The 18680-nt window shown below is 39.6% G+C and overlaps 2 protein-coding genes across 4 annotated transcripts in view; one reads left to right on the top strand and one right to left on the bottom strand.

Moving 5' to 3' along the window:
• LOC119596464 (centrosomin-like) overlaps window positions 1-12481 on the top strand; it is a 111594-nt gene extending 99113 nt beyond the window's left edge. For all 3 annotated transcript variants that reach the window (XM_037945722.1, XM_037945723.1, XM_037945721.1), the window contains exons 3-13: window positions 208-407; window positions 590-763; window positions 964-1162; window positions 1386-1618; window positions 2293-2448; window positions 2722-2949; window positions 3279-3476; window positions 4454-7327; window positions 7481-8495; window positions 8732-9262; window positions 10439-12481. In XM_037945722.1, coding sequence (XP_037801650.1) covers window positions 208-407; window positions 590-763; window positions 964-1162; window positions 1386-1618; window positions 2293-2448; window positions 2722-2949; window positions 3279-3476; window positions 4454-7327; window positions 7481-8495; window positions 8732-9262; window positions 10439-10671 — 6041 coding nt within the window. In that variant the 3' untranslated portion in view covers window positions 10672-12481. The remainder of the gene's footprint in view (window positions 1-207; window positions 408-589; window positions 764-963; window positions 1163-1385; window positions 1619-2292; window positions 2449-2721; window positions 2950-3278; window positions 3477-4453; window positions 7328-7480; window positions 8496-8731; window positions 9263-10438) is intronic.
• Window positions 12482-12598: 117 nt separating this feature from the next.
• Window positions 12599-18680, bottom strand: part of LOC119596465 (cytochrome P450 302a1, mitochondrial-like) — a gene marked incomplete in the record, with an annotated part of 10292 nt that continues 4210 nt past the window's right edge. Inside the window, 8 exon segments of the mRNA XM_037945724.1 lie at window positions 12599-12950; window positions 13192-13386; window positions 15091-15231; window positions 15474-15581; window positions 15790-15976; window positions 16216-16423; window positions 17035-17134; window positions 17436-17529. Coding sequence (XP_037801652.1) covers window positions 12840-12950; window positions 13192-13386; window positions 15091-15231; window positions 15474-15581; window positions 15790-15976; window positions 16216-16423; window positions 17035-17134; window positions 17436-17529 — 1144 coding nt within the window.

Consider the following 18680-nt stretch of genomic DNA (forward strand, 5'->3'; position numbering starts at 1 on the left):
GACACTTTTTTCCTTCTTTTTTCTTTTCTTTTTTTCGTGAATAAATCCAGACACTTTGGCAGTGATTCAAATCTTTTTCTTGACCAGTACCATCAGCTTCTTTTTATTGCTTCTTGATTTTTCTTCTTTATTTCCAAGGATTCTTACAGCATTACAACACAGACAGTTTGTTTACACAGCATTCTAAGGCCCTCTTGATCCCGACAGTCTCACTGGGCCTACGGTCGCCGGGGAAGGTATCTCCCCTGCGAGGGCGGACCATGAAGGAGTATGAGGAGCAGCTGGGCAGCCTGAAGAAGGAAAATTTCTCTTTAAAACTGCGCATCTACTTCCTTGAGGAGCGGATGGGACAGAAGTATGATAAGGAGGACAAGGAGGAGCTGTACAAGACCAACATCGAGCTCAAGGTTAGTGTGGGGTTGAGTGTGAGGAGTGGTTGAGGAATAGGGTTAGTGTGTGTACTATATTGTATGGGCAAAAGTATTCCATTACTTTACGTGTGGATATTACGTGTGGTTGTTTATGAGGGAAATGGAGCTAATCTGTTTTGCAAGAACCTCATTCTTGACTTCTCTCTTTGTTCCTGTAGGTGGAAACGGAAGCATTGAAGCGAGAGTTGTACGACAAACAAGAGTTGGTGCGGCAGGCATCGACGGCGCTGTCAGGGTTAGAGCAACAATTTCAAGAACAGGTGGCACAAATGAAGGGGATTCATGAACAGGAGAAACAGCAGTTGAATGAGAAGATTGGACAACTGCAGAAGGTAGATTGAGCTGTATGATTTGTGCTTTGAAGATGGTTCTTTATATTTATTTTTCTACAGAGATAAGAATAAATGAGATCTATGCTTATTTAGACCTTGAGTATAAATATTTATCTGGTAGTATTTTGTCTTTGCTCTTAACGTTTGTGAAAACATAGCTATATTTGTGAACATAACTTTATTTTGCACGATTCCATCAGGACTTGGATGACTATGACCAGCGCATCCAAGAGGAAGGGGGTCGCCAAGGGGAACTGACCAAGCTCTGTGGGCTGGCCTTCAGCACGGGGGCTGAGGAGGAAGAGCCCGCAGACCCTGTCCCTTCGAGGGAGAAGTTAAGTCTTCCCCTAAACCTTCAGGGCCATAATAACAGCAGCTTTGGCCATTCTCCTGTTCAAGGTAATTATTAGGAGGAAGAAAGATTAGTTCTTTAATGAATATAGACTGTTAGTAGTGCACTGTTGCTCACGGGTCAGTGCTTGCTTTTCAGTGCAGAGGCATAGAGGTTGCTACTCAAGAGGGTGTTGCTCAAATACCAAACAGGTTGAACCACATTCATAAAACCAGATTATCATTGATTAACTATAGACTCGCATAACTATTTTCTTTTCTTTTTTAACAGGACTGTTTAGCCTGCCAGCAACAGTCCCCAGCACATTAGGGAAGATCCAGTCCCCAAATAAACCGGGCGAGCTCTCAGAAGACCAAGACATAGTGGCAGAGCAGAAAGTTGCAGCTCTTGAAGCCCGGGTAGTAGAATTGGAAGAACGGGTTGCAGAACTAGAGGGAGAACTGGCAGCCAAAGAAGAGACTAATAGTGTACTTGAGGGAGATATTGCCAACTTAAGGAAGGAGGTGCGTTGTATTTTATTTTTTCGCCGCATCGTACAACCATCATAAGGATGTTATTGTTGGTATTTATTTTATTTTGAGATGTTATCATATCTTATTATCACCAACAAGGAGCTTGTTTCTTGTTTTTGTCTATAGCATACAATAAGTTATTGGTAGATTGTGAGGAAGTTTTATGATTAGGTAGCCTTTGTGCCAAGGACCAGTTGATTACATTATAGAGTATTCTGGTAAGTGCAAACACTCATAGAAAATAGGTCTGCTACCAATAGGAATGATGTTTTCGAGTAGAATATTGTTGTAGAATTTTTTCACTTCTTTCTCTCTATATACTGTGTACTGTGGAGGTTAAGACTGATTATTCTAATAAGATCTCCTTTTTTGACTGGAAGGTTGTTAGGTTATAGGAGTTGTTGGTAATTATGTGTTTTGTTCATTTATAATGTTAAACAAAAAGTTATTGATCAATTAGTACCTGAAGTAATGAAATGGCCACTGAAAGGGTATTTTGGTGTGAAACTACTAGTCCATTTCTATAAAGGTTACATGTATTTTGAACTTCAACAATATATTTTTTGTACCATGATTATTGTTACTGAAAGTTGTTGCTGTTGCACCTACCTGTCAGTCAGATTATGAAAATTATCATCACTTGGCAATGAATTTTCTCTTAACAGTTGGAAGATAAGGTAGAAAAGATAGCAGACTTAGAGGTAGAAGTCTCGGAGAAGGACATGAAGATCGATGACGTGATGCAGGAACTCGAGACGCGTCATGTTGAAATCCAAGCTAAGGAGGATCAGATCGAGGCTCTACACCAGGACTTGATTAAGGTGAGCTTCTGTTCTCGTCTCCTTGGGCTTATTGTCTCTCCCCTTCCCTTCCTCCTCCTCCTCCTCCTTTTTTTCCATATTATCCCTTCCCCTGTTGCATTTTTTCTTTTTCTTCTTCTTCTTCTTGTGTTTTACCTGGTGTCTTCTTTCAAGAAATTGTATATTGAGGTAAACAATATTGCATTTTCCTTTTCTTTCTTTCTGAATGCTTTTGCCTTGTATGATAATTGCATTCTTTATTTTCTTATTGTTGCCTTCTTCCTTGTGTCAAAGGTGGAGCCAGAGATAGAAGTCAAGGTTCAGGAGATCGTAGAACGCGACCGGATCATAGAGGAGAAGATCGAGCAGATTGAACAGCAGAACAAGATCCTCGTTGAAATCCAGATCACGCTGGATGAGAAGCAGAAGCAAATTGCAGACATGGAGCAGAAGATTAGTGATTATAGTGCGAAGATCACCAAGCTCAATGAAGAGTTGGATAAAGCCTGTAAAACCATACAGGTGAGAGTCATTTACTTGGCAGTTTTTAATTGTAGTGATGATAATTGTGATGAGTATAGTAATTTTGTAACTGATGTGTATTTTGTTTGCAGTGATGTCATTCGTTTGTGGTTTCGTCGTTTGCATATTTTGTATTCTGTATTCTTTCCTTCTTAATCTTAATATGTTAATATGTTCGAAAGAGATGTAGATGATTTTTTAAAGGCATAAAAAAAAGTTTTCACGTTATTAGTTTTCTTATAGCACAGGAGGAAATCGGTGAAAAAGAAGAAGGAATGTGCCTCTTTCATTACGTTAAGTACCTACTAATATTTCTCTCTCACCGGTAGACCTTTGCGGAGGAAGTCGAAGCCCGTGACAAGGAAATCGTGATGCTGAAGAAGGAGCTGAAGAGGAAGGAGAAGAAGATCAAGGACTTGGTAGCAGAGTTGAAGGAGGCCCTTGACATGCTCAACAAGGCCAAGTGGGAAGCAGAGACCAGCGGTGGCGAGGATGGAGTCAAGGAAATGGCTGAAGAGGAGAATGAGGTAAACAACTTTTCCTGCAGCATGGAGAGCAGCGCAGCTTACTCTGGCAGCATAGAGGAGGAGTTTACGAGCTTGGAGGAGAGCTACTTTGTAAATGATAACCTCCACGCATGGGAAGCGATGCAGCATGAGCCGCTTCAGTATAATATATCTCCCTTTAAACCCCCGGCACAGACAGTGGTCGCACCAGTGGGCTATGATACGTATAGTATTCCACCAAACAAATGCACAGTTTTACCAGTCAGAAGGTTTGCGAATCAGCCTGAGCTCATGACTCCTGAGAACAGCGGGGTGTTAAAACAGTGTCCACTCGCTCTCCACAAAAACTTACGGTCGCAGCTTTTGCATGCAACTTACGACCTTTCATAGGCATTTCTCGCTTGAAATTCTGCTTTTGGTTTTCTCTTCAGTTATTTTGTTGTCTGCTGTTGATAATGCTGAGTTATGATATTTGTGTACTGCTTGAATGTTTGTTACTTGTGCTTGTGGTGTTGAGTGCTTTTCTGTTTTTATTTAACTTTTTCCCCTAACAAGAGTCTTGATTTTTAGATATTTTAGTACCTATTAATAAAAGTTCTATGTTTTAACTGCTTGTTTTTTCTTTTCATGTTTGTATTAAGTATAGAATGATTTGCTATTTGATCATCTAATATCTGATTAAGTAAATAAGGTAAGTGCCTGTTTAAAGTCATTAAGTGATGTGAATGAATATATAAGATTCATAGGCTTGTGTCTGTTTCATTCAGAATTGTATCATTTTACCTATATTTATAATTTGATTAGAAAGAGGCCTTTGCTTTGTATTCATGCACTGAAAGATAATTTTTTAATTTCATTTTTTCAGTTTCATCCTTCAGTAAACCTAATCTTTTATATAAAAGATTTGATGAATACTGTGAGAGTACATTTATTCTTCTCCAGTTGAGCCACATTTCCTTATTGATTCTTCCCCCTAAACGAGATGATTGACCTTTCAGCGACTGTGGGCAGAACTGGAGTCGAGGAAAAACGAGGTGCTGGCGCTGCGGGCTGAGCACAAACACTCGCTGTCTGAGGCTCAGGACCGCATCAGTCACCTGCAACAGCAGCTGGAGGAAAAGCTGAAGGCTCTTGATGGCCAGAAGGAAAAACACTCTCAGGATGTGGAGGAGAGAGAGGCCAAGCTGAGAGACCTGGTCCAACAGGTGGCGAGGTTGGAGGGCCAGTTGCAGGCCCTTCACGGGGACATGTCCAATAGGGAAGGCCAGCTGCGGACTAACCAGGACCTGGTGCAGGAGTTAAAGGATGAGCTGGGGGCAGCTAAGGAGGAGCTTAAGGAAAAGAAGCAGGAGTTGGACAACCTCCAGGATGAGCTCAGGAAGAAAAATGCCGACATGCAGGACTTGGTGAATTGTGAACTCTGGGAGAGAAATAAGGAGGTAGAGAAACTGCATGAAAAGTTAAGTGCCTTAACCTCAGACCATCAGAAACAAATCAACAATCTGAAAGATGAGCTTCAGGCTAAGAATACTGAAATCAATAGACTAGAAACTAAGCCACTCTCTGAAAACGGTAAGAGCTCTGATAGCAGTCAATCGGCTAGCTGTCCAGTGATCAATACAAACCTAACAGTTGCTGGCTCTACAAATGATCAGCCTAAAAATGCTGCACATCTAACTGTGGTCACCAACACTGGTGCAGATCTAATAACTGTGGCACGTCCCCTTCATGTGACATTGGGCGATGACAGTGCTGCCTCAGTTCAGTTGCTCTACCAAGAAATTAACAAAATCAGGGGTGAAGCACAGGCACTGAGGCTGGAGAGGAGCATCCTCAGTGACAAACTGCAGAAACTCAATGAGAAGGTGAGCCAGACAGCAGATGTAGCAAAGGCAAATGAGCTCAGAGAACAAATGGATATGGTTAAGCGACAGCTAGAAGAAAGCAAAGAACAAAACCTGCAAAAAGATCGACAGCATGGAGAGGTTGTGAGTGACTTCCAGACACAAGTCCAAACCTTGCGAAATGAACTCCATAATGCAAAGAAGAAGATTAGTCGTCAGCTAACTGAAGTCAGTGTCAGAAAGTACCAAGAATCTTTGAAGAGACATAAGCAGGAAATTGCATCACTAAGAAAGAGATTGGCAGACTCACACAATGCCTGTGATCTCCTCAGAACAAGATTGGAAGAACTAGCCGACTTCTTGGAACGTATTCTTGAAATGGACGAGAAAGGTCTCATAAACTTGAGTCAGTTGTCAGCCAAGCATATTGCCTCACTGCACAAAACCCTGAATGAGTCCCGTGCCCTTTCTCGATCCTTGTCCCAATCCCTTATGATTGGCATGGATACCACAGATCATGGAGATGATGGCCTGTTATCCAGTTGTTCTCTAAGTTCTGTATCATCTTGGAGCTTACAGCGAGATGACAGTCTCTCTGAAACCCATGATCCAGTGATAGCCAGCAGTCATGAAACATTGCCAAATCTACCTGATGAAACTATACTTCAGGGAGATGATACTCATGATCCAGCTTTCCAGGCTATTGCTACCCAGCTCAATACCCAGATTGACCAAAAGACCAGAGAAATCGATGCGATAGCTGAAAACGTATGTGTACTTAGTGAGCAACTGGCTGAGCGGACTCGACAGGTGGAGCAACAAGCTGGCGTTATCGGAGAGCTGAGAGGCCAGGTGGGGCGCCTGCAGGAGGAGGTACGGCACAGAGATCTTCAGCTGATGGCATCCCAAGCTGACCAAGACCAAGACAACAATCAGGCTAATTTGCATGGGTCTTGGCACAGTAGTACAAATCCCCTTACAGCATCCTCTCAAAGCACAGTGCATGCAGCATCACCGCAAACTACTGTCAATGCTCAAGATTATAGTAGTCAAGAACGGCTTAGGAAGTCACCTAGCACATGTTCCGACACGCTCCCTCCCCCTCCTCTTCACCTCCTTCAGGACAGTGAGTGTGAAGACATCAGGGGTGATGTGCGAGAGCTTGAAATATGTCAGGTGTCAGACCGAAGCAGTTTAAGTGCCGTTAAGAGTGCTTATTCAACTGATGCTGCCATTAAGGCCTATAGCAGACACCCAGGCTATTTCCACCAACTAGCCCCTCAGAAGGGACTCCAAAGTATGGACGGAAGAAAGTCATGGGTAGAAAATGCCAGTGGACCTGGAGGGTGCATTGGGCCAGAACAGCCATGGGCCCCTGTTTCACCCTCAGAAAGTGAGGCTTGGAGTGAACCAGACAGAAATGTGTCGCTTGCAAGAATTGGCTTGGATGCATGTACTCTTGTAGGTGGTCCAGACCGAGCTTTGTCACGATCACGGCAGCAAAGAGCATCTGCTGCTATAACTTCAGAGTCGGATGGTGAGGCAGCGTATGAGGAGACTACTACATGCACTGCCAATCCTATATCAACTCCAGGAAAGAGCTCTAAACGACGCTCAGACATTGCTGAACTGAGACGAGTATCAACCAAACTGCGTGCCGTGGAACAGCTTAACGAAACGCTCCGTGCTGAGCTGAACATCTATCAAACTCTGAGCCAGCAGTTAGTTCCACAACAGCAGAATCAGCAAGAGAGACCCAAAACAAGTGACAAGAGTGTTGAAACTCATAAAGGAGAAACAGTAGATGCATCAGTGGGAGCAGAAGAAGAAGCAACTCTTCCAGCTCCTCCTCCTCCCATGCCTGCACTTGCTATTCCCGCCCCTTTACTGGAAGAAATTCGGGCACTGCGGCTTAAACTGGAAGAAGCTATTGCGAACAATGACCATCTGAGAGACCAGTTAGAAGCAGCCCTTACAGCTCACCCTCAAGATGAAGCACGATTCCATCACCTGACTGCTGCACTACAGGTAAGGCATCCTAATGAGGTTATTTTACCTTAAGAATAACCTTGCTGCTTGTAGTCAAGGCTGAAAGTTAATTAAAAATATATGATTGAATTAGAATAGTTTATTGGTGTTCACTGCTAACTTTAAATATTATTGATATATATTTATTTCCAGATTGCACAAGAAGAGGTAAGAGAGGCTAGAGACAGACTACAGTGTACCCAGGAAGCACTCAGAGCTCAGCAAGACCTCACAAATGGAGTGCAGCAGAAGTGTCAGGACTGTGAACGTTCTCTGGAAAAGTGCAAAGCTCGTCTAGAAAACTCAGAAGCTGAGCTGAAGACCACAAGAGCAGAATTAACCAAAGTCCAGCAAGTTGTTCAAATAAAAGAGGCTCTGATTCTCGACCAGGAGAAACTTTTGCATCAAAAGGATTCTCAGCTTGCAGAAAACGAGCAAGTCATTGTTGAAATTGGAGAGAAGATTAAGTACTTAGAGAAGAACGCCACAGAGAGCCAGGAAAATGATGTGCGAGTTCAGGAGTTGCAGACTGCAATGCAAAAGCAGGAAACCCGTCTGTTGGAAGTAAACAAGGAGCGACTGTCTCTAGTGGGAGAGCGTGCCCGTCTGCAGGCTCAGCTGGCTTCCATGGCAACTCAGGCACGTTTATTAAAAGACGACAAACAAGAAATAGAAGAGGTTGACAGTGAACGTGTATCTCTGCTCAAACAGCTAGAAGCAGGACAAACGGCAGCCATGGCCATGTACCAGGAAAAACAACAACTCCTGAAGAGCAAGGAACATCTTGAGAAGGAGGTCCTGATACTGCAGGAGGAAATAGCTAGTCTCCGTGCCAAAGCCAACCACCTTGCAGCGAGAGAGGCTCATGCTGCTCACATATCTGATTCAGAACAGAGAGGTTTGACTGAACTACGCAATGCACACACCAAATTACAGCAGGCGTATAGAAACTTGCAAGAATATAATCAGAAATTGGGACAAGAATTATCAGCACTAAAGGAAAGGAAGAAAGCCAGTGAACAGGCAGAAGTACGTACTGTTGAATCAGAGAGACTCGTGAAGCAGCTGACAGCCCAGTTGGAATCAGAGCGTTGCCTTACGACAAACTTACAGCTTCAGTTGGATGCTCTGAGATCCAAGGCCTCACCAGCTTCATCTCATAATGACTGTAAGTATAGATATTTGAATATATATATATATATATATATATATATATATATATATATATATATATATATATATATATATATATATATATACATTATTTACACATTTTATGATGAGAGTATTTTCTCTTCTCAGAATTACTTTCTGCATTGACTCAGTTAACATTAATTTTTCTCTGACTTTGTGATATTTTAATAATTATAACATTTTACCCTTATTTGGTGTTCTTCTCTACAGCCGTTGTGCCTAATGCAAGTGATCTTGCGTCTCCTGAAAGTGTGACTAGCATTGAGTTCTTCCGGCCCTCATCTGACCTGAGTGGCATTGGTCTCCGGGGACGTAGGCCAGCTTCTCTGGGGCCAACCTCTCCTCCCGAAAAAGAAAAATCCTATGAACGCCGTGCCTCCAGTAGCAGTCGCAGAAGAGATAGCAGTAAACGCTACAGCAGCCATTGGAGTGAAGATAAGGAAAACCTTCACACAACCACCACCACTATAACCACCACCACCACAAGCAGTAAGCGAGGACGTCGCCTCCAAAGCAATGGCTCTAATGATGGGGTGTTAGCAGAGCAAGCAGCACCACCACAGCTGCCCACCCTCCATCACGAGGAAGAGAATGACGGTGGTACAACTTCCGGCGAATCTCCTGACCTGGGGATCGGATCTGACTACCATTTCTCCAGTTTGGAAAGGGGGACGCACATAATGCGTTCCGCTATGCATGCCAACAGCGATCTCCCATTGCGTCCACTGTGTTCTGAACCTAGTAAGTGGAGTATACTTGGGCAAGTTTTGTCATGACTTTTGGGCTTCTCATCTAAAGATTTTCCAACAATCAATAATTTTTTCATGATTAGAAAAATTACAATCATCTAATACTTAGTAGTATATAATATGATATTCCAATAAGATAGCAAATATGCCACCTCAACTGTGGCATATTTTTAGCTAGTATATATAGTTTGTTTTTCATAATTAGAAGTAATAAGAGTTATCTTATAATCTTTGCCTCTGTCAAGCTACAATGGGAGGGCTTTGCTGTGTGTTATAGCTCAAGTATAATCTAATTATGTAAAAAGTGTAATATACCACTGTGATTATAAATGTAACAGGGAAAAAGTGATACTGTCTGGTAGGTTTTTTCATCCCAGTTCATATTCATTTCTTACTGGTTTGGGAGAACAGGAGTTAAAAAGAATAAGAAAATAATAACTACATTAATTCAGGATAGTATACATAGTTGGGTAGAGAACACCTAGAAGAGGATTAGGAAAATTAAGTGTGTAATCAAATAGGGACTTTAAATGACTTCAGGAGAATGTTGTTGACGCTGGTCACCAAGGAGGGTATGTATTATATTTTCTTCCTTGTGTTGCCTTTCTATATTTTCAATTTCTCTTTCCCTTGCTTAGTTGACACGAACATAGGACTTTCACGTTATGCTGGTTTATTGTATTTATTGCTGTTATTGAATTATGATTTGTATTTTCAGAACTATCTGATTTCTCTCTCTCTCTCTCTCTCTCTCTCTCTCTCTCTCTCTCTCTCTCTCTCTCTCTCTCTCTCTCTCTCTCTCTCTCTCTCTCTCTCTCTCATTATTATATCTACAAGTAATCAAATTTTTCTTCATGCCCAGACAGCTTGCCAGCATTTTTTTCTTCTTCTTCTTCTTCTTCTTCTTCTTCTTTTTTCTTTCTTTTTCTTTTCTTTCTTTCTTTCTTTTTTTCTTTCTTTCCAAATTAGTAAATAGTTCTTAATATGGGATTAGACTTTCAAACTCCATTTATAAATAATAACAATATTATTTTAAGTCTTCAGAAATATGTATTTGTCGTTTTTTCCCCTCAATTTCCTTTTATGAAAGCCGTCAGAATGAGGTTTCACTTTAAAAGCTTTCATTGCCCTCAATCTGGGAAACTGACAGACTGCTTGGTATTTTCAGGCCATAGTACTCTTAGTGTGGAGAATCAACAATTGCGCCAAGAACGGGACAACCTGTCGGAAAAGTTGGCATCCACAAAGGACACGCTGAAGGATGCCTTGGAAAAGCTATCGAGAGCCAATCAGCGCAAAGAGAGCGTCGAGAGGGCCATCTGCAAGCAGCTCACCAAGACGCATCACGTCCTCAAGAAAGCAAAGGGGAATTTGAAACAGGCAAACTCTCTTCCTCAGTGATCTAAGCAAGTCTTTTGTGTAACATGCTGAAGAAAAGAAAATGGGGAAAAATTTATTTAAAATTTGCATTTGTTTGTTCTTTGCTCAGATAATGAAGGCCAGAACTCTGTTATGTTTTGTTTTGTGTGAGAGATTCTCCTGAAGAGAATATGTCCATTTTGTGTGTAGTGCAGCAAAAATTGACAAAGATTGACATTGTTATGCGTCTGAGATTGTACGTTGAGAGAAATTGTCAGAAACCAAGAGACAGACTGTCATAAACTCATAGTGCTGAAATCACCAGGAACTCAAAAATTCAGAGAATATCAGAAATGCAAAATACAGAAGGAAACAGGAACTCAAGATGTGAATGGCGTTGTGATTTACAATAGAACATTATTTGTGAACCGTCCGCTGGTAGTCTTTACTGTGTCCCGTCTCGGTAAAGCTATCTCTTTAGAATGAACCTGCGTGGTAGAACTGAGTAACGAGTATTCCCGGCCGAGTGATGAAGAAAAGAAAGCACACCATGAAAAATATCGTCAGTGGGAATCAGGCTGTTACGTTATCTCCAGGAAGATCATTCATACGCTTCTCATCCAGAAACGGAAATGTGATTTTCTCTTTTTTCTCTCTTTCTTTTATTTGTTATTTGGTTAATAATATGGATGTTGATCCATAGGAACATGTGACTAATTATTAAGAGGTTCTATATGAATTATCATTTACTTTGCTTATTTTATTGTTGTTTTTTTCCTTGCAATTGACAGGAAAATGTTTTGAAATTGTCACACCCTTTGGAAGTATATGTACTTTCAGATCCACAGAAAGGAAGAATACACCCACTTATTTTTAGCAGGAATTGTATGGTTATCATGAAACCATTTTGCACCTTTATTTCAGAATCTTATAGTGATTAGGACATATCATATATATATTTATTGTCAGGAATCCTGAACTCTATATATATTTGCTTGTAAAGAAATTGAGGTTGAGCATTTGATCATTGTAAATGTCATTTTTGTAGACATTCCAGTGCACACTTTGAAGCTGAACATCTGATATCTTGACCTCCAATCTTGTTATCTCCTTAAGACTTCTTTTCCACCTTAATCAGTCCTGTAAATATAATTCCCATCATTTTAAGCTGATCTTTTGTATATAATACTGATGATGTGATTTCAAATCCCACAGCTTTCTGAACATAATCTGTTTATATAAGTTTTAAAAAGGGTGTGGACATTTTTCTTCCTTATTTCCATATTTGCAGAACTTAGTTGTTTGGATATAGTTACACCAAACACAAGGAGTTTACATTCTCAACCTGCTATATAAAAGCAGAGTGTGCCACCATCTGATTACACAGATTGTCCTACGCTTCCTTAAGCCGAATACCTCCCAACTTCTGGTGTAAGTTAAGTTAATGTAGTCATTTATCTTTATTTTTTATCTTCTTAATTATCATAGAATGATGACTATGAAAATGAGATGTAATGGAGATAAGATTTAACCTGTATTTAGTCTTTCTTATTTGGTTTAAGATGAGAAGTTTGATTTCTGTTGGTTGTATTATGGTGCCTCATCATTGTGTAAATTGTTTTTCTGTTTGTATGTGATCCTCATATCACATAATTTGTATATTTAGTATTTCACCAAGTAAGGTAAGGGAATATGTATCATGATCATGCTTGTATAGATTCAAAAGTGTATATATTTTGTACGGAAATGGCTGTCTTCCAGGAATTGTTATGTGTACAAAGTAGGTTAAACAAATGTTTTTTGTACATAGTGCACACGAGCCTCAATAAATTGAAATGAATGGATATTATTATCAAGACTTTTCTGCAATCTCCTCTTTATTCCTTGCATACTGAATCATTAATCTTGCTCTTGCAAAGTTTTATTTTTTTCTCTGCTGGCTTTTACTGCGGACAAAATTACACAATAATTTAAGAGTATACACACACTTTATTATAATTTGTTTCAAGCCTCAGTCTTCTGCATACTGTATATTTTAATTAGAAAAAAATGCTAATACTGGACACATACATGCAAAATTCTTATCAAAGTATGTTTCAGTTTCCATAGTTAAAATCAGCAATGTTTTAGAATACAGAATTATTGCTGAGACACTTATCTTAAAAAAAAGGTATATAAACAAGCTGAAAATGAGAAAAAGAACTTTCCATTCAAGTTCTTGGAGTAAAAGTGAAATCCAACGGTGAATCTGGCTCATTGATGAGGTTGGAGTAGCAGTCTAGGTCACCACCAGTCCACCTGATCTTAAATTTTGAAATCAGCTGGAAAGAGAAGTATAAATAAATTGACCATTTACAATCTAAAGAGAAAAGGAGAGATTGTGAAATGCATTACTTAACATGGAAAAACTATGAGCAGAGACAAAAAAGCTTATCCTGAAAGGTAGAAGTTTGGACAAAGCTGGTCTAGAAGTAATCCAACCCCTCTCCCCTCTTAAAAAAATATATATAATTATCCATAAACCAACAAACAATAAACTAAAACAAACAAAAAAATATTTACCTGAATAATCACAGTATACATATTTTGCTCGGCCATACGTCTCCCGATACACGCTCGTGGTCCGTGTCCAAACGGGAGAACCAAGAAGGGATTAATCTCCCCTTTGACAAACCAGCGTTCAGGAATGAATGCTTCAGGATCAGGAAAATACTCGGGAAGCCGGCAGGAGATTTGATTCTGTGTCACTATGACTGTCTGTGAATGAGAGGTATTTATATTCTAGTTACAGTATTTTTATGCTGATTTTTTATTGGTATTATGTGAATATTATCTTGCATACAATTTATGGTTACATACAAAAGGTAATATACATTTTGAAAATTAAAAGGTAAGTATATCATAAACATTATTATTGTTAATATCATATGTATTATATCACAGTCTGCACATTTGCATCACCAGAACATTATTATCACTAACAGATTATCATCAACAGAATTACTATAATATTATGTTAACCTTTCCTTGTTATCATCATTACAATCATAATCAAATAAATTTAGATTATAATATTCATAAGTATGGTAATTATGCCCTATAATTAACAACTCAATTAGGAGTGCAAATGCATTTATTAGTGTCTTTAAAAGAACTAGTAGTTGAAGATGAAAACACAAGATCATTAAATTTTTATGGCTTTCTCAACTTACTACACACTCATTAAAGATTTCCCCTTATCCACTTCCACTTATTCTAGGACACTGAAATTTCACATGCATAATGATACACATTTCTATAGGTCATGTGTTGATTTCCAGTCCTTGACTCAACATGTTTTCTGTTACAGTGGTGAAGGTGCAGTAAAGTGTGAAAATGGAACCAGTGGAGTATTGAGCAGTAATCAGGTTTGTATACTTGAATGGCCACACACCGCAAGAGACCTTATGGGGAGGATGTCACATCATATGACATTCCATTGGCATCGCCAGTTCAGGTGTGGTTGGAGATCTGTGGAAACTGCTCCCTATCCCAGGGCAACCCCAGTCTGCCATTGATGAGAACACTATCCATCAAGTGGAGACTGCCATTTTGGAAGACCACTACATTACTGTTTGTCAGCTGGTATAAGATAAGATTATTGTTTGGTCTGTTTACAAAATCATTCATGACCATCAGCATATGCAAAAGTCTGCTCGTTCAGTTTCAAGGCTACTCGCACCTTTCCAGAAGCAGGAACGAGTCCATTGTTTTAAGGCTCTTTTAGCCATGTACAAGAAATCCAAGACTTTTTTTACACACTAATTACATAGCTTGAAACTTGGGTCCATAACTATGATCCAGAAGCTAATGACCAGTCAAAACAATGGAAGCATTTTGACTCACCACCCCCAAAAAGGCATATGTCACACCCTGGGCAGACAAAGTCATGCTCAGTCTTTTGGAACCAACATGGAGTAGTGATGATGGATTTCCTGGCAAAAGGTACTACAATTATAGGAGCTTACTAAGCCACTGCTACAGAAATTACGGGAGGCTATCAAAACCAAGAGGCGAAGAATGACCAAAAGTGTCCACCTCCTATAAGACCACACCCTTGTTCACAAATCCCACACTGCCCAGATAGAAGCATGTTCCTATGGCTACAACATCCTTCCTCATCCTCCTTATTCTCCTGACTTTGTACCATCTGACTTTCACCTCTTTACATTCACAAAGTCATTTTTGGAGGGCAAACATTCCCAAGATGATGAGACACTGATTTCTGAAGTCACTTCAGGGCTTCAAATGGACTTCTACAAACGAGGAGTCCGCACAGCTACATAAAATAATGGGAGAAGTTTATCACTCTTGGTGGGACCTGTGTAGAGAAAGACTAATATCTGTCAGGCGTTTCATTCCTGTACATCCATGGAGAGTGGGTCAGGAGAAATCTTAAATGAGTGCCCCTTGTACACTTACATTCTTTGGTATTCTGTATCCTCTGATGACTGTATCTTGATTTGTAATTCGTCCCACTCCCACCGATACAGGATGTAAACGGAATGACTCTTTGACAGTTGCTTTCAAGTACCTAGACTTGGCTAAGACCTTTGATGTTACCTGAAAAAAATTAAAGTAATATAAAATAAGACTACATAGATATCTTATTTATATATAAGGATTTATTAATTGATGAAAAATCTGTATATCAAACATTGTATTTCATATAGTTTATATGCTTTTACATAGATTTATTTGTTTATTTGCATAGGTGCCTTAAAAGTCCTGGAAGAAATTTAGATCTAAATATAGCTAACACTCAGAAATTTCCAAAAAGGTGTAATGCTTATTCAAAAACTTACTTTTCCACCTGATTCTTCTAGTAATGTTTTAGATTCTTCTGCCAAGATTTCTTGCTTCTCTGGGTTAGTGGCTAGATTGTAGAGAATATAGGATAAGCTGAAAGCACCCTGCAAAGATAAACAGATAACTTGTTACAGTGAAATTCCACTTCAACATCAAATTATCAACATTTGACACAAGTATATTCCTCATCAACAGTAAATATTTTTAAAAATCCCCAACATTAATTATTAGAAAATTCCACATCATCATTAAACACAACTCACACTTCACATCAGTTCAATAAGTAATAAAGGTAGTTTACGGGATACTCACTGTGTCAGCACCAGCAAGGAGAGTGTCACACACAACACTCACAATGTCTTTTTTATCCAAACCGCTCATCATCAGAAAATGCTCAAGCACCGTGACAGGCCCGTCATCCAGTAACTCACTGCTATTATTCAGCTCTTTCCTTCTTCGTATTTCCTCTTCTTTTTCCTCAACATACTTTAAAGACGTTCTTTGGGTGGGGAAAATGCATTGTGAGCCAAGTTGGTTTGTGTTGATTTTTTTTTATTAGTTCATTTAGTTATTTATCTATGTATTTTATATGTTATCATAAATGGACAATGTAGACAATATCAATAAAATTAGAAAATCAGTATCTATTCATCATATGACAAACTATGAAAAAAATATCAATAACCAAAAGCAATACATTGTCCATAATAAATGCTGGTATATTATATATATATTAACCTATATAAAACATTTTGTCCCCTCACAAGTTGCTTATAAAGAGGGGTATCAAACAGTCGCCAAAGCTGCATGCTATTGTCCGTCCTGAGGATAACAGAGGTGGTGGAGCTAGCAGCATGAATAAGTTGCTCTGCCTCTTGATTCGTAGTGTGGGACGATTCCTTGTTGATGCATCCAATCCGGACATCAAGAACACCAGCCATTGTCACTGTCATAGGCAAGAGATGGACAAATAATATGCAGAATGCTGTTGTACAGTCAGTTTTGGAGTGAGCGAAGCAGTAAGGAGCAGATATTTTTCATAACAATCATATTCCTGGTTCTTAAATATTTTTCAGAATGCTAAATAACATCCACAGTAATTGTATTCCTTTAATATACAACCTTTATTACATATTTAAATATAAAGAAAAAGGGAAGTTATTCATTATGATGAATAATTTTATGGCTTAAGAGCATTTGTGTAACTTGTTACTGTTTTTATTATTATTATAGATCATGAGTCTTAAAGAAAATTAAATTTCTCTTAGAATGCCAATAAACATTCTAAATCTTTCCAGTACCTTAAATAATTGCTATCCATTATCATTTCATACATATCAACAAAGGCGTAATACTCGGAGCATTGAAGAATATTCACATTGCTTAATAATCTCCACATACTAAACATCACTAAATGTTCTCTATATTACAAAAAGTGCTACATGACTTTAGATATCTAGCCCATTTATTTTGCTTTTAACCATTAACCATTATATTAAAAAATACTGATACCAAGGAGGGTCCCATCTCACTCACTTCCCGACGCGTTATACTTACATTCAAGAAATAAACGTTTCTCAAGATTCACAAAGTCGGAAACGAACCCAGTATCTGGGTCTCGTATGGCATAGATGAGGTCAACAAAATCTCTGGCCACCTGTGCAAATAAATAAACAAATAAATCAATGTATAAGCATAGAAATTACACGAAATACAACTGTATGAGTTTCAGAGCACTGTCCTCTAGTGTTTTCATATCTATGTGTTTGAATCTACCGACTCATCAAAGGAAGTGAAGAAAATGTGTCTTCTGATTGATTTAGAAACAAATTATAACAAATAACAATACGAGAGCTTGAAAACAAAATCCAAGAGGATGATGAAGATGAAGATGGGGATGATGAGGAAGATGAGGACGGGATATAGGGAATAGGATGAAGGTGAGGATAATAAATCACCTGATCCGCAGCAGGGAGACGACTCAACACACTTTGAATTCGACTGAGAACTTTCTGTGCAGGACTTCGGAGTTCCCACCACTTGAGTCCATTGCTGAAATAAGATGTATCTGTTTTCACTCTTTCCAGGCCCCATTCCTCACATTTAAGACCAGACGTCATTTCAAGAATAATACTTTGAATCGGTCTTTTGCTGAAATTAAAACCAGTTTCTCTTCCCTAATGATGGGGTAGTTCTATAGTCGTCCTTAACAAGAAAACAGTTTGCATCTCTCTCTTTTTTCTCTATATCTCCTCTGTATCTCACTCTTTTCTCACTGTCTCTCTCTCTCCTCTTTTTATCTCTCTCTTCTCTTTATTACTCTTTCCTGTCTAACTCTTTTCTTTCTCTCTCTCTTTTTTCTTTCTCTCTCTCTTTTTTCTTTCTCTCTCTTTTTTTGTCTCTCTCTCTTTCTTCTCCCAATCTCTCTCTCTCTCTCTTCTCCCCAATCTCTCTCTCTCTCTCTTTTCTCCCAATCTCTCTCTCTCTCTTTTCTCCCAATCTCTCTCTCTCTCTCTTCTCCCAATCTCTCTCTCTCTCTTTTCTCCCAATCTCTCTCTCTCTCTCTTTTCTCCCAATCTCTCTCTCTCTCTCTCTCTCTCTCTCCGGGCTAGTACAGTGGTAACGTGTCGGCCTCTCATCCGAGGGGTCGGCGGTTCGCGCCCCGCCCAGGCAATTGTCGCCCGGAGGTAACTGCTGTGGCTGGGCACCACGGCGGGCAAGGACTCGGTTCAGCCGAGTCAGCAGCAGCTGACACACGTGAGCAAAATCAAGCAGACAGTATGTCACACCAAGAATATCCATTGTATCAAATGGAATCCAAACCAAACTTTAACTCTCTCTCTCTCTCTCTCTCTCTCTTTTATCTCCCTCTCTCTCTTTTCTCTCTCTCTCTCTCTCTCTCTCTCTCTCTCTCTCTCTCTCTCTCTCTCTCTCTCTCTCTCTCTCTCTCTTTTCTCCCAATCTCTCTCTCTCTCTCTCTCTCTCTCTTTTCTCCCAATCTCTCTCTCTCTCTCTCTCTCTCTCTCTTTTCTCCCAACTCTCTCTCTCTCTCTCTCTCTCTCTCTTTTCTCCCAATCTCTCTCTCTCTCTCTTTTCTCTCAATCTCTCTCTCTCTCTCTTTTACTCCCAATCTCTCTCTCTTCGCCCTCTCTCTTTTTCCCCCTCCCCCCCCCTTTTTTCTCTTTTACCCCAATCTCTCTCTC

This window comes from Penaeus monodon, chromosome 38, assembly GCF_015228065.2.
Source record: "Penaeus monodon isolate SGIC_2016 chromosome 38, NSTDA_Pmon_1, whole genome shotgun sequence".
Lineage (NCBI taxonomy): Eukaryota > Metazoa > Arthropoda > Malacostraca > Decapoda > Penaeidae > Penaeus > Penaeus monodon.